The sequence below is a fragment of the Mirounga leonina genome, unplaced genomic scaffold (assembly GCF_011800145.1).
Source record: "Mirounga leonina isolate KUSES-001 unplaced genomic scaffold, KU_Mleo_1.0 Mir_91, whole genome shotgun sequence".
Taxonomy (NCBI): Eukaryota; Metazoa; Chordata; class Mammalia; order Carnivora; family Phocidae; genus Mirounga; species Mirounga leonina.
The window spans coordinates 44,793,468-44,808,013 of NW_023270839.1; the positions used below are offsets into that span (position 1 = coordinate 44,793,468).

The following is a 14,546-nucleotide window of genomic DNA, read 5'->3' on the forward strand; positions in this document are numbered from 1 at the left end:
GACCTCAGCCGAAGCAACTTCTTCCTAGAAACATCACCAAAGGCAAGAGAAGCAAGGGTAAAAATGAACTATTGGGACTTCATCAAGATAAAAAGCTTTTGCACAGCAAAAGAAACAGTCAACAAAACCAAAAGACAACTGACAGAATGGGAGAAGATATTTGCAAATGACCTATCAGATAAAGGGCTAGTATCCAAAATCTATAAAGAACTCATCAAACTCAACACCCAAAGAACAAAGAATCCAATCAAGAAATGGGCAGAAGACATGAACAGACATTTTTCCAAAGAAGACATCCAAATGGCCAACAGACACATGAAAAAGTGCTCAACATCACTCGGCATCCGGGAAATCCAAGTCAAAACCTCAATGAGATACCACCTCACACCAGTCAGAATGGCTAAAATTAAGTCAGGAAACAACAGATGTTGGCGGGGATGTGGAGAAAGGGGAACCCTCCTACACTGTTGGTGGGAATGCAAGCTGGTGCAACCACTCTGGAAAACAGTATGGAGTTCCTCAAAAAGTGGAAAATAGAGCTAGCATATGATCCAGCAATTGCACTACTGGGTATTTACCCCAAAGATACAAATGTAGGGATCAGAAGGGGTACATGCACCCCTTGTTTGTTTATAGCAGCAATGTCCACAATAGCCAAACTGTGGAAAGAGCCAAGATGTCCACCGAAAGATGAATGGATAAAGAAGATGTGGTATATAAATACAATGGAATATTATGCAGCCATCAAAAGGAATGAGATCTTGCCCTTTGCAACGACGTGGATGGAACTGGAGAGTATTATTCTGAGTGAAATAAGAGAAAGACATGTATCATATGACCTCACTGATATGAGGAATCCATAATCTCAGGAAACAAACTGAGAGTTGCTGGAGTTGGGGGGGCTGGGAAGGATGGGGGTGATAGACATTGGGGTGGGTGTGTGCTATGGTGAGCACTGTGAATTGTGCAAGACTGTTGAATCACAGATCTGTACGTCTGAAACAAATAATGGAATATATGTTAAGAAAAAAAAAGAGAAGATAGCAGGAGAGGGAAAAAAAAAGCAAGACCCATCTATATGCTGCCTACAAGAGACTCTTTTCAGATCTAAGGACACCTGCTGATTGAAAGTGAAGGGATGGAAAAGCATTTATCATTCGAATGAAAGTGAAAAGAAAGCTGGGGTAGCAATACTTATATCAGACAAAATAGACATTAAAACAAAGACTAACAAAACACGGAGACACTATATAATAATAAAGGGAACAATCCAACAAGAAGATGTAACAGTTGTAAATATTTATTCACCCAACATGGGAGCACCCAAATATATAAAGCAGCTAAAAACAAACATAAAAGAAGTAATCAATAGTAGTATAATAATAGTAGGGGACTTTAACACCGCATTTACATCAATGGATAGATCATCCAAATGGAAAATCATCAAGGAAAAAGAGGCTTTGAAGGACACATTGGACCAGATGGATCTAACAGATATATTCAGGACATTTCCCTCTAAACAATAGAACACATGTTCTTTTCAAGTGCACATGGAGCATTCTCTGGAATAGATCATGAATTAGGCCACAAAACAAGTCTCAACAAATTCAAAAAGACTGAAGTCATACCATGCGTCTCTTCTGATCGCAACACTATGAAACTAGAAATCAACCATAAGAAAAAAATCAGGAAAGAACACAAATACATGGAGATTAAATAACATTCTACTAAACAATGAATGGGTCAACCACGAAATCAAAGAGGAAATCAAAAAATACATGGAGACAAATGAAAATGAAAACACAGTGGTCCAAAATCTTTAGGATGCAGTAAAAGCTGTTCTAAGAGGGAAGTTTAGAGCAGTACAGGTCTACCTCAGGAAGTGAGAAAAATCTCAAACAACCTAATCTTACACCTAAAGGAGGTGGAAAAAGAAGAACAAACAAAACCCAAAGTGAATAGAAAGAAGAAAATAATAAAGATTAGAGCAGAAATAGTGAAATAGAAATTAAAAAAAAACAGTAGAACAAATGAATGAAACCAGGAGCTGATTCTTTGAAGAGATCAACAAAATTAAAAAAATGTTTAGCCAGATTCATGAGAGAGAGAGAGAGAGAGAGAGAACTCAAATAAAATCAGAAATGAAAGAAGAGAAATAACAACTGAAACCAAAGAAAGAACAAAGGATTATAAGAGAATATTATAAAAAATTATATGCCAACAAACTGGCTAACCTAGGAATAATTTATAAATTCTAGAAACATATAAACTACCAAAACTGAATCAGGAAGAAATAGAAAATTTGAACAGACCGATTACCAGCAATGAAATTGAATCAGTAATCAAAACCTTCCAACAAACAAAAGTCCAGGATCAGAGAGTTTCACAGGTGAATTCTACCAAACATTTATTTTTATTTTTATTTTTTTTTAAGATTTTATTTATTTATCAGAGAGAGACAGAGGCAGGCAGAGGGAGAAGCAGGCTCCTTGCTGAGGAAGGAGCCCAATGTGGGACTCGATCCCAGGATCCTGGGATCATGACCTGAGCCGAAGGCAGACGCTTAACCGACTGAGCCACCCAGGCATTCCTCTACCAAACATTTAAAGACAAGTTAATACCTATTCTTCTCAAACTATTCCAAAAAATAGAAGAGTAAGGAAAGCTTCCAAATTCATTCTATGAGGCTAGCATTACCCTGATACCAAAACCAGATAAAGACATACAAAAAAAGAGAGCTACAGACAAATATTTTTGATGAACATAGATGCAAAAGTCATCAACAAAATACTAGCAAACCAAATCCAACAATACATTGAAAAAATTATTCACCACAATCAGGTGGGATTTAATCCCAGGATTGCAGGGTGATTCCGTATTCACAGATCAATCAACATGATACATTACCTCAACAAGAAAGAGGATAAAAATAATACGATCTGGGTGCCTGGGTGGCTCAGTTGGTTAAGTGACTGCCTTTGGCTCAGGTCATGATCCCAGGATCCTGGGATCAAGCCCCGCATTGGGCTCCCTGCTCGGTGGGAAGCCTGCTTCTCCTTCCCCCACTCCCCCTGCTTGTGTTCCCTGTCTCACTGTCCCTCTCTCTCTCTCTCTGTCAATTAAATAAATAAATAAATAAATAAATAAATAAATAAATAAAATCTTTTAAAAAAAATCATATGATCATTTCAGTAGATGCAGATAAAGCATTTGACAAAGTACAGCATCCATTCATGATAAAAACCCTCAACAAAGTAGTTGTTATACCTCAACATGATAAAGGCCATATATGAAAACCCATAGCTAACATCATACTCAATGGTGAAAAACTGAGAGCTTTTCCCCTAAGATCAGAAACAAGACCAGGATGTTCACTCTCACCACTTTTATTCAAGAGTACTGGAAGTCCTAACCACCACAATTAAGAAAATAAATAAAAGACATCCAAATTGGTAAGGAAGAAGTAAAACTTTAACTAATTGCAGATGCCATGATACTATACATAGAAAACCTAACAGACTCCACCAAAAACTACTAGAACTGATAAATGAATTCAGTAAGGTTGCAGGATACAAAATCAATATACAGAAATCCATTGCATTTCTATACACCAATAATGAAGTAGCAGAGAAATTAAGAAAACAATCCTATTTACAATGGCATCAAAAATAATAGAATATCTAGGAATAAATTTAACCAAGGAGGTGAAAGACCTGTACTCTGAAAACTATAAAACATTCATGAAAGAAATTGAAGATAACAGAAAGAAATGGAAAGGTATTCTGCGTTCATGGATTGGAAGAAAAAATATTGTTAAAATGTCCATACTACCCAAAGCAATCTACAGATCTAATGCAATCCGTTTCAAAATACCACCAACATTTTTCACAGAGCTGGAACAAAAAATCCTAAAAACCATAAAGAAAACTAAATAACTAAAGCAATCTTGAAAAAGAAAAACAAAACTGGAGGTATCACAATCCCAAAGTTGTAGTAATCAAAACAATATGGTATTGGCACAAAAATACACACATAAATCAATGGAACAGAATAGAGAGCATAGAAATAAACCCATGAGTATATAGTTAATTAATCTTTGACAAAGGAAGCAAGAATATGCAATGAAGAAAAGACAGTCTTTTCAACAAGTGTTGACAGCTACATGCAAAAGAATGAAACTGGACCACTTTTTTTTTTTTTTAAGATTTTATTCATTTATTTGAGACAGGGCACGAGTGAGAGAGCAGCAGAGGGAGAGGGAGAAGCAGACTCCCCACCGAGTAGGGAGCCTGATATGGGGCTCAATCCCAGGACCCTGAGATCATGACCTGAGCTGAAGGCAGCCGTTTAACCAACTGAGCCACCCGGCACCCCAAAAGTGGACCACTTTCTTACACCGTAAGCAAAAATAAACTCACAATGGATTAAGGACCTAAATGTGAGACCTGAAACCATAAAAATCCTAGAAGAGAACAAAGGCAGTAACTTAATTCACATTGGCTGAAGCAACTTCTTTCTAGATAGGTCTCCTGAGGGAAGGCAAACAAAAGTAAAAATAAACTATTGGGAATATATAAAAATAAAAAGCTTCTGCACAAAAAAGGAAACAGTCAATGAAACTAAAAGTCAACTTACTGAATGGGAGAAGATATTTGCAAATGATATCCAGTAAAGGGTCAGTATCCAAAATGTATAAGGAATTTATACAACTCAACACCAGATACACAAATAATCTAATTTAAAAATGGGCAGAAGACATGAACAGACATTTCTCCAAAGACAAACAGGTGGCCAACAGACACATGAAAAGATGCTCAACATCACTCATCAGCAGGGAAATGCAGTAAAAAACACAATGAGATATCAGCTCACACCAGCAGAATGGCTAAAATAAAAAAGACAAGAAACACAGGTGTTGGCTAGGATGTGGAGAGAAAGGAATGAACCCTTGCACACTGTTGGTGGGAATGCAAACTGGTGCAGCCACTGTGGAAGGAAGTATGGAGATTTCCCCCAAAATTAAAAATAGAACCACTCTACTATCTAGTAATTGCACTACTAGGTATTTATTCAAAGAATATGAAAAGACGAACTTGAAAAAATATATGCATTCCTATATTTATTGCAGCATTTTTTATAATAGCCAAACTATGGAAGCAGCCCAAGTGTCCATCCACAGATGAATGGATAAAGAATATGTCAGTCCACAGATGAACAGATGTGTGTGTGTGTGTGTGTGTGTGTGTATGAGAGAGAGAGAGATGGCAAGATTTCATTCTTTTTATGGCTGAATAATATTCCAATGTATGTATGTATATATATGTGATATATAAAAGGATATATGTGATATATATAAAGGAAAAGTTAGACAAATCAAAAACCAGACTCTTAACTATAGAGAACAAATTGGTGGTTACCAGAGGCGGGGCGGGGGGGGTGGCAGGGTGGGTGAAATAGGTAAAGGGAATTAAGAGTACCCTTACTGCGATGAGCAGTGAGTAATGTATAGAATTGTTGAATCACTGTATTGTACATCTGAAACTAATATAACACTGTTAACTATACTGGAATTAAAATAAAAAAAAATAAGGTTGAGAAATTAGCTTTTTCCAGTTTTTCCAATTAGCTGTTTGTGGTACTATTATGTTACTTATTAGTATGTATTTGTAGAAACTGTGAGTTCTCCCTTGAGTTTTTATTATTGTTGTGTTTTTCTGTTAGCCAAGTGATTTCCTTCACCTGCCCTCTTATAGTTCTTTTTCTTTTGCCACATCATCCTCCCTAAAGAAGATAGATAGAAGTGGAGACAATATGTTCAGAAAAGAGCATCCAATTTCACAGAAAGAACACTTACATAGGCATTTCAGTTTTAATGATTTTCTTTTCCCATGGCCAGTTTAACTAGCCTGAATAGTAATTGGCAAGATACAGGTAGTAATGACTAATTAATTCTTCTCAGAAGTATTGTGAGCCCTGTATTTATAAAGTTCTGGAAGTTTTATTTCTAGTCTTTCCTTTGTAGATTTAATTTCAGTGTAAAGCATATAAAAATCATTGTAATGCCTAAAAGTCTGAATTATTATATATTTATTTAATTTTAAGGATCTTAGTTTGCTAGTAAATGGGGGACATCCTTTGCAGACGGGAAATCAATTATAATTCAATACTGGGTGGATTAATGGATTCCATCAATGATGTATCAGATGTACTAAAATTATGTAAATTTAGTAGATTCAGTTGATTTAATGTAATTGAAAACATATTAGTTAAGCCTAAAGTTTACAGATTTCTTGGGGAATGATCAGTGAAGCTTTAATGTTAATTTTTTAAGATGGTTAAATTCAATGTTCAGCTCTTTTTTGTGTTTTATTATTGCAGCACCTTAAATTCAAGGAAACAAATCTTGTAATGCTGCAGCAGTTTAATGCACTAGCTCAACTCCGCCGTGTCGACCAGTTGACAATTGATCCTCAAGGAAATCCAGTTGTCAATTTTACACTCTGGAAATACTATGTACTGTTTAGGCTGAGCCATTTTAGTATGGAGAAAATAAATGGGACAGAGGTAAGATAAACATAAGTCAACTGTAGAATTAAAATATTCCTTTTTAGGGGAAATAGTCATAATAATGGTCGGGAAATTCGGTAACCATGATAGAACTTTCTTTTTTTTTAAAGATTTTATTTATTTATTTATTTATTTATTTGACAGAGAGAGACACAGCAAGAGAGGGAACACAAGCAGGGGGAGTGGGAGAGGGAGAAGCAGGCTTCCCACTGAGCGTAGAGCCCGATGTGGGGCTCGATCCCAGGACCCTGGGACCATGACCTGAGCCCAAGACAGACACTTAACGACTGAGCCACCCAGGTGCCCCACCATGATAGAACTTTTGAGAAATATTGTGGATCTTTCCCAAATCTTGACATTTAAGCTAAAAATCCATCAAAAAACTTCTAAAGCACTAGACAGACTTAAAAAATAGTAACCAAATCATGGTGAATAGCAAACACTTCTACTGTTGTTTGTAAACATTCAGAGAAGTAAAATGTTGGTAGGATGACAGTTAAGAAAAAAAAGAACACTTATGTAGGTACTGTGATCTTTGTATTCTTCAAAGTGTTTTGCAGACTGCTGGACACATAAGAAGGATGGGGAAGCTGACCCAAAGGTCAGCTGATAAGGGTCATGGTAGAGGAAGGGAGGAATAAAGGGAGAAAAAAAGAGAATGTATGCAGGAAAAGAAAAATAATTTTAAAAAGATGAGAAGGAGAAATAAGGAAGAAAGGTAAAAAAGAGAAAGTAAAAATGAGAAAAAAAGGAAATCAAACAAGCATATGTAAATGGCTAGACTGCTTTGTTAATAGTTTGTAACAGCTGCCTGTGGATTACCTGCACTGTATGACTCAGGCCTGGAATATTATTAGTGAAAGGATATTTTTCAGATTAATTTTGCTAAGCTTGTCACAAGGGTAATCTCCTTGCTATCCAAAGACCATGTTCTCTAAGTACTATTTTGGAAGAAAAGGAATCTGTGCTTCTTCCTCCCCTGTGGAATTCCTGCACTGAATTTAAATTAATGCTCCAAAGGGCGCCTGGGTGGCTCAGTTGGTTGAGCGACTGCCTTCGGCTCAGGTCATGATCCTGGAGTCCTCGGCGGGGAGTCTGCTTCTCCCTCTGACCCTCCTCCCTCTCATGCTCTCTGTCTCTCATTCTCTCTGTCTCAAATAAATAAATAAAAAAAATCTTTAAAAAAAAAAAAATTAATGCTCCAAAGAAAGAAGATCTCTAATATGCTGTTAGTATTATTAGGATTATCTCTTAACATTCAGAAGACCTCTTTATTGTAGAACGAGCTGTAATCAAGTTTGCCAGCATGGTGGTAATAGCAACTGTGTTTCCCTGCAGCTGATGCACTGCAAGTACCTCTGGCCTAGCACTCTAAAAATCTAGGAGAGTGTTAAGAGACTGGAGATCCCTGGGTCAGTGTACAACAGCCAAGTGAAATTTGCATCAACCATGGTAGGCTCATGACCACAGTATCAGCTATCTGTCGAAGATGGAGGACAAATCCAGACCTTCAGACGACTAATTTCTCCAGCTAGTTCCCAAGAGATTTGGCTCAGTCTTGTGTACTCTTGTGTATTCTCTTGGTACTTCCCAGAGAGGTTGTGAGTCATTGATCAGAACTAGTATTTAGTCCCCTGGACTGGAAGTAGAATAGTTATTTTGGCTATGGGTGAGTATTCTCCTTCATTAAAGGCCAAACTGTTGACCCCATTAAACCTAAGTAGTGTATTTACCCAGACAGGGGTCACTACTAGAGATGTATTAATTATTATTTTTTCTTTTTTTTCTTTTAATTTTTTTTATTCTTATGTTCCCCATACATTACATCATTAGTTTTAGATGTAGTGTTCCATGATTCATTGTTTGTGCATAACACCCAGTGCTCCATGCAGAATGTGCCCTCCTCAATACCCACCACCAGGCTAACCCATCCTCCCACCCCCCTCCCCTCTAGAACCCTCAGTTTGTTTTTCAGAGTCCATCATCTCTCATGGTTCGTCTACCCCTCCGATTTCCCCTGCTTCATTCTTCCCCTCCCGCTACCTTCTTCTTCTTCTTTTTTTTTTTTCTTAACATATATTGCATTATTTGTTTCAGAGGTACAGATCTGAGATTCAACAGTCTTGCACAATTCACAGCGCTTACCAGAGCACATACCCTCCCCAGTTTCTATCACCCAGTCACCCCATCCCTCCCACCCCCTCCCCTCTAGAACCCTCAGTTTGTTTTTCAGAGTCCATCGTCTCTCATGGTTCCAAGAGATGTATTAATTATGATAGAACCTTGAAATAGGTAGGAATGGTACAGTATAATTACATAAAATAGAGAAGAATTCGAAAGAACCAATAGAACTTACTCTGATTTAAAGTTCCTAAAATGTCAATGCCTGGGATATTTGACCCTTTATTTAAACAGTCTAAAATAAAGCTGCTTATCTCAACCTTGACAATATGTAGTAATATTATACAATATACCTACTTTTCTTTGTATATGAGAGAGAATAATATTGCTTGAGGTAGAATTAAATTTGAATTGTGAGCATCAAGAAGAAAAGATGGAGTAGTGGCCTGCACTGGCCACTAGGTGACTATGTTAGACCAAACAACTTAGTTGTCAGCTAAAGGAAAGATTTGAGGGAACAGCAGCCTCGTTAACTCTGAGGGTCTTAGGGAAAATGTGAGATTGCACTGAATCATGTGTATAAGATGCTTGTGAATTACGGGTTTGTATTTTGGAAAATGCCTGTGAAGTGTATTACAGCAGTATTAATGAATTTTTTTAAGTTCCAAAATTTAACCATACCCGGGTTTCTCAACCTCAGCTCTGTTGACATTCTGGGCCACGTAACACTTTGTTGTGGGGGACTGCCCTGTGCAATGTAGGATGTTTAGCGGCATCCCTGGCTTCAACCCACTAGATTCTAGTAGCTCCCCTCTGCCAGTTGTGATAACCAAAAATGTCTCCAGACATTGTCAAATGTTTCCCTAGGGGCCACAATGGCCCCTGGTTGGGAACCACTGGTTATATAGGCAAACTAATAGTATTTAAAATGCAAGCAACCGTATCTTATATTAAAGAAAATATGCCCAGATATTAATCCAAGTCCCACTTTTAGCTTTTAGTACCTTCTTGGTTAACATAGGAATAAGCCCTCACAGAGAATACCTGTGACAGTTCCTTGTGGAGAGAAAGGTAGACATAGTTTTAGAATGAACAGGAGTACCTTGCCTATCTAATATTCCGTCTCTCAGAAAAGGACAATGTTATTCTTATAGAAGCAAGGTATGAACAACACCTTGGCTTACCTTTGACACATTATTAAAGTGAATCTGTTCCATTGACACTTGAGAATTTTCCCCCTAAATCATTCTACTCCAAGAAACTATAGGATTTCTGAAAAAAAAAAAAATCATTAAGAATTTAAGTTGCCTCAAGTCTAATTCTCAGGGAACATTGCTTTGAATCAGAGCTAATTCATCACCTCAGTCATCCTCCATCACCATGAGCCAACATCTGTACATCTTCACTTCAGTTAAGTTAGGGAAGAAAGAGATGTCAATGAGAACTCTCCTTTTACAGCCCAGAGAAGGCACTTCCCTGGACTAAAAGAAAATACGTTAGAAATTTCTCTGAAATTGTGTTAATTGTATCAAGCTAGAGCCAGTGTCATTTTGACCCCTCTCCATTGTATCTCTTCAGGTGACGCAGAATGATATGATAATGGCTGAAAGGCTCTTTGGAATCTTAGCACATGTCGCATCTTCCGAGTTACCCCAGTACCGTATGATTTCAATTCTGGGTGATGCCAGGTAATCTTTAATTTCTATCATTTTTATAGAATTTCTGTTGCACTAGAAAAAAGGAATACATTCCATACACCTCTTAACTGCCACTTGTGCATCCCACAAACATTGATCCTAAATTTGTCTTGTGGCTGGCCCTCTTCAAAGTGTTGGGGTATAAAGTTGAATAAGACAAAATTCTTGCTCTTATGTGGCTTATAAGCTAATAATTTAAAGATATATGTAAGTACTTATAATGTGAATGTTTCAGATTTCAGAGAGGGCTGTAGGAGTATAGGAGAGACCAACTGCACTTTGGAAGAACATGAGGGAAAGCTTCACAGAGGAGGTAACATTTTATCTAGCTCTTCAGGAATGAGGAGTTTTTCAGGTAGAGGATATAGGGGAAAGAGATTTGCAAAGGTGCAAGGAATTGTAACAAGTTTAGTATAATTGGAGCATGGGATAATTGTGAATAGTGACAGTAAATGAAGCGAGAAAGATTGTGGTTTGATTTTGAAGAGTTTTCCAATCCATTCAAAACAAAAACGAATACTTGTGCTTTGTAATTAAGCACAACAATCGTGTGATTAGATGTATATTCTAGAAAGGCTGCCATTTGAACAGACAGAAATGGATGGACTGGAGACCAATCAAGAGGCTCATTATAGTCCAGGAGGGAGATTTTGAAGGCATGAACTAAGACAGTGAGAATGGAGAATAGGATAAATTGAAAAATACTTAGAAGAGAACAGAACCTGATAGAACACACTAAGAAAATGTGCGTGGATGGAAGGAGAAAAGTCGAGGATGCTGTGTCAGTCATGATTCAGTTATAGATGAGAGAATTCACTCTGGCTAGAATAAGCAGAAAACGACTGATATACAAGGAATTAGTTGTCTATAAAATCAACAGAAGGGACGGGGAAGCAGTCTAATGACTCCCAGAATGATACCACAGAACCAGCCCACCAAGAAAACTGCCGCCTCTGCTCAGGGAACTAGCTGATCAGGAGACTGTCATCCCAGTTGCAACCTCCAGGATCATACCACTTTCACTGCGTGGGGGATCAGGAATTCCTCACTCCTGTCCCCAGAACTTGGTTGCAGAATTTACAATTACAAATTTGTAATTTGTACCGAAGAAAACCGGGTATGTGTGTGCTGTCTCTACTTCCCCACTTAGCTCAGTTCTGATTTCAGATCTTACCCAAGTATGTCTGATTGGTAGAATCTAAATCCCATAAAAAACCTATAAAATCACTTGAGAAAAAAATATTGGAGGGACTGCTACAAAATGAAGACTGAACACAAGAAATAGGAAGCATTGAATTCAAAAACTGATGGTGTGGAAATAAGTAAAAATTAGAGGAAAAAATGAAACAAGATGAAACCAGAGAGGAAGACAAACCATAAGAGACTCTTGATCTTAGGAAACAAACTGAGGGTTGCTGGAGGGGAAGGGGGTCGGGGAATGGGGTGGCTGGGTAATGGACATTGGGGAGGGTATGTGTTGTAGTGAGCGCTGGGTGTTATGTAAGACTGATGAATCACAGACCTCTACCCCTGAAACAAATAACACATTATATGTGAATTTAAAAAATATGCTCATAATTAAGGAATTAAAATTAAAATAATAATAAAAATAAAATATGTCTAAAAAATATATTTATCAAAAATATTAATGCATAAGGAAAAATTTAGTAACCTGAAAATAAAAATCCCAGAAATTCCTAAGGGAAAGGAAGTTAAACTTTCCTAAGGTTTTTTTCCCCCCTTGGGACTACTACTTAGCACCAAAAGTTGATGGAAAAATACATGTTTAACTGTGTATATTAAAATTTTAAGGGCTACATTAGGAAGAAGGGCTAGATGGTACAGATTCTAAACCACTAAAAAGAAAAAAGATTGGGCGCCTGGGTGGCTCAGTTGGTTAAGCGACTGCCTTCGGCTCAGGTCATGATCCTGGAGTCCCGGGATCGAGTCCCGCATCGGGCTCCCTGCTCGGCAGGGAGTCTGCTTCTCCCTCTGACCCTCCTCCCTCTCATGCTCTCTGTCTCTCATTCTCTCTCTCTCAAATAAATAAATAAAATCTTTAAAAAAAAAAAAAAGAAAAAAAAAGATCAACAAAAGGCTGGAAGGGAAGAAAAAAGAAAAATAAATATGTTATTTATAATAAATATTAATGAATGGAATTCTCCTATTAATAGATAATGGCTATCAGGATTAAAATTGAGTTACATGTTGTCTTTGGAGAAATACCCCTGAAGAAAGCAATATATAAAGTTTGAAAATAAAGGGATGAAAATATATAACAGGGAAACGCCAACAATAGCAACAAACAAATCTGGGAATATTAATATTAGTGATAATAGAATTGATGACCAAAAGCTACAATCTACAAAAAAATATAATTATGAAACTTAATGTAACTAAGCTCCTAAATACATCAACAAGTACAAGTATACATTGACAAATTCACAGTTATTGTGATAGATATTAGTCTAATAGATCAGTAGATCAAATAAACCAAAAAAAAAAAAAAAAGAATATGGAGGATTTGAATAACACAGTTAATGTACTTTATCAAATAAATGGGTTTATAATTTTATCCCCAGACTCTTATTTCCAATTCAAAAACAAATTCTATTCAAACACCTATGAAATGTTTGCAAAAACTGGACATATATTAATCTCAAAGGAAATCTCCCATGTTTCCCGAAAAACATACTCAAACAGATCACTTTCTCTAATCATATGATAAAATTAGAAAAATAATGAGCCAAAATTTTACCTAGTTGACATTGGAAACACAAAGAAACAGGAGAAGCAGTTTCCCAGAAAATAAAATACAGTGCCTTTAAACTTAAAAAAGATGTTTAACATCAATCGAAGTCATAGACATGAAAATTTTAAAACAATGAGACAACTTTGTGGGGAAAGACTAAAAGTTTGGTGGGATACAGCATGTTGAAACAGAATTTTTATACACTGTGGGTGGTATAAGTTGAGGCAATTCTTAGCAATACCTAACAAATTTTAAATTTATATCCCCTTTGACTTAGTAATTTTGCTTAAAGGAATCTTTTTCGGATAGTGTTTTTTTACATGAGCACAAATATATGTATGTGTTCAAGGATTTTCAATGCAGCCAGTGTTTATAATAGCAAAAATATGAAAGCCACTAAATTTCAACTAATAAAAGACCAATGACAGGCCACTCAAAAAATAATTAGTGGTTCTGATATGAAACAGTCTGTAAGATGTCTTAGAAAATAAAAGTGGAAGTTATAGGACGGTTGTATAGTGTACTGCAATTTATGAGATACAGGGCAGACATTTCAAAGATGTCCTTGTGTAATTTTAAAATATTTGATTTTTTAAAAAATGACTGTCTCTAGGAGTTGAGCTGAGGACACTAGGGTTCCAAAAGTGTGTAAAAGCTTTCTTTTTACTGTATGCTTATAGATACTGCTCGAATTACCTTTTTGGGTTTTATTTCTGTTTTGGTTTTTGTTCTTTTTATTATTATTATCATATTCCTTTTTTAAAAAAGATTTTAAAAAGTACTTTAACTCTTTTGGGTTGAAGAATAAATTAAAACCAAAGTTATAAATCACATATAAATGAATTTGATAATAAGGACACTCTGTGTCACAGCCTGTGGGATGTTGCTAAAACTGTACTGAGAGGAAATGATATATCTTTAATATACTTGTTAGGAAACAAGAAAGATTAGAAATTAATGAATGAGGCTTTCAACTCAAGAAGCTAGAAAAATACCAAAGTACAGTAAAAGAAAATGGAGGCAAGAAATTCATGAAGATAAAGTAACTTTTAAAGAAAGAAGAATAGTTGACTAGTAAAAGCAAAAATTGACTCTTTATAAAGACCATTTTCTAAGGAAAATCCAAGAACTCAACTATTAAACTTTTTTATAACTAATTAGAATATATAACAAGGAAACCAGACACTATATCAGCATACAAATATAATTGGCATTTCTTCATTAAAATAATAAATTCTTGAAAATAGTATTAGAAAAGTATCCCATTTATAGAGGCAATAAAAATGATAAAATATCAGGAAATCCACCTGACATAAAGTAACTAAGAAGTAAACAGTGAAATTAGGAATAAAAAAAAAGTCTAAAAAAATGGAGAGATGTACATTGTTAATGAATTCTGAGGCTTAATA

At 36.2% G+C, this 14,546-nt stretch overlaps 1 protein-coding gene across 5 annotated transcripts in view; it reads left to right on the forward strand.

Annotated features, from left to right (window-relative positions):
* The window catches only part of LRRC49 (leucine rich repeat containing 49), a 178,889-nt gene that overhangs the window by 146,760 nt on the left and 17,583 nt on the right, over positions 1-14,546 (forward strand). For 4 of the 5 annotated variants that reach the window (XM_034994748.1, XM_034994745.1, XM_034994749.1 and 1 more), the window contains 2 exons: positions 6,379-6,564; positions 10,267-10,376. In XM_034994748.1, coding sequence (XP_034850639.1) covers positions 6,379-6,564; positions 10,267-10,376 — 296 coding nt within the window. The remainder of the gene's footprint in view (positions 1-6,378; positions 6,565-10,266; positions 10,377-14,546) is intronic. The other variant, XM_034994746.1, reaches the window with a different exon arrangement.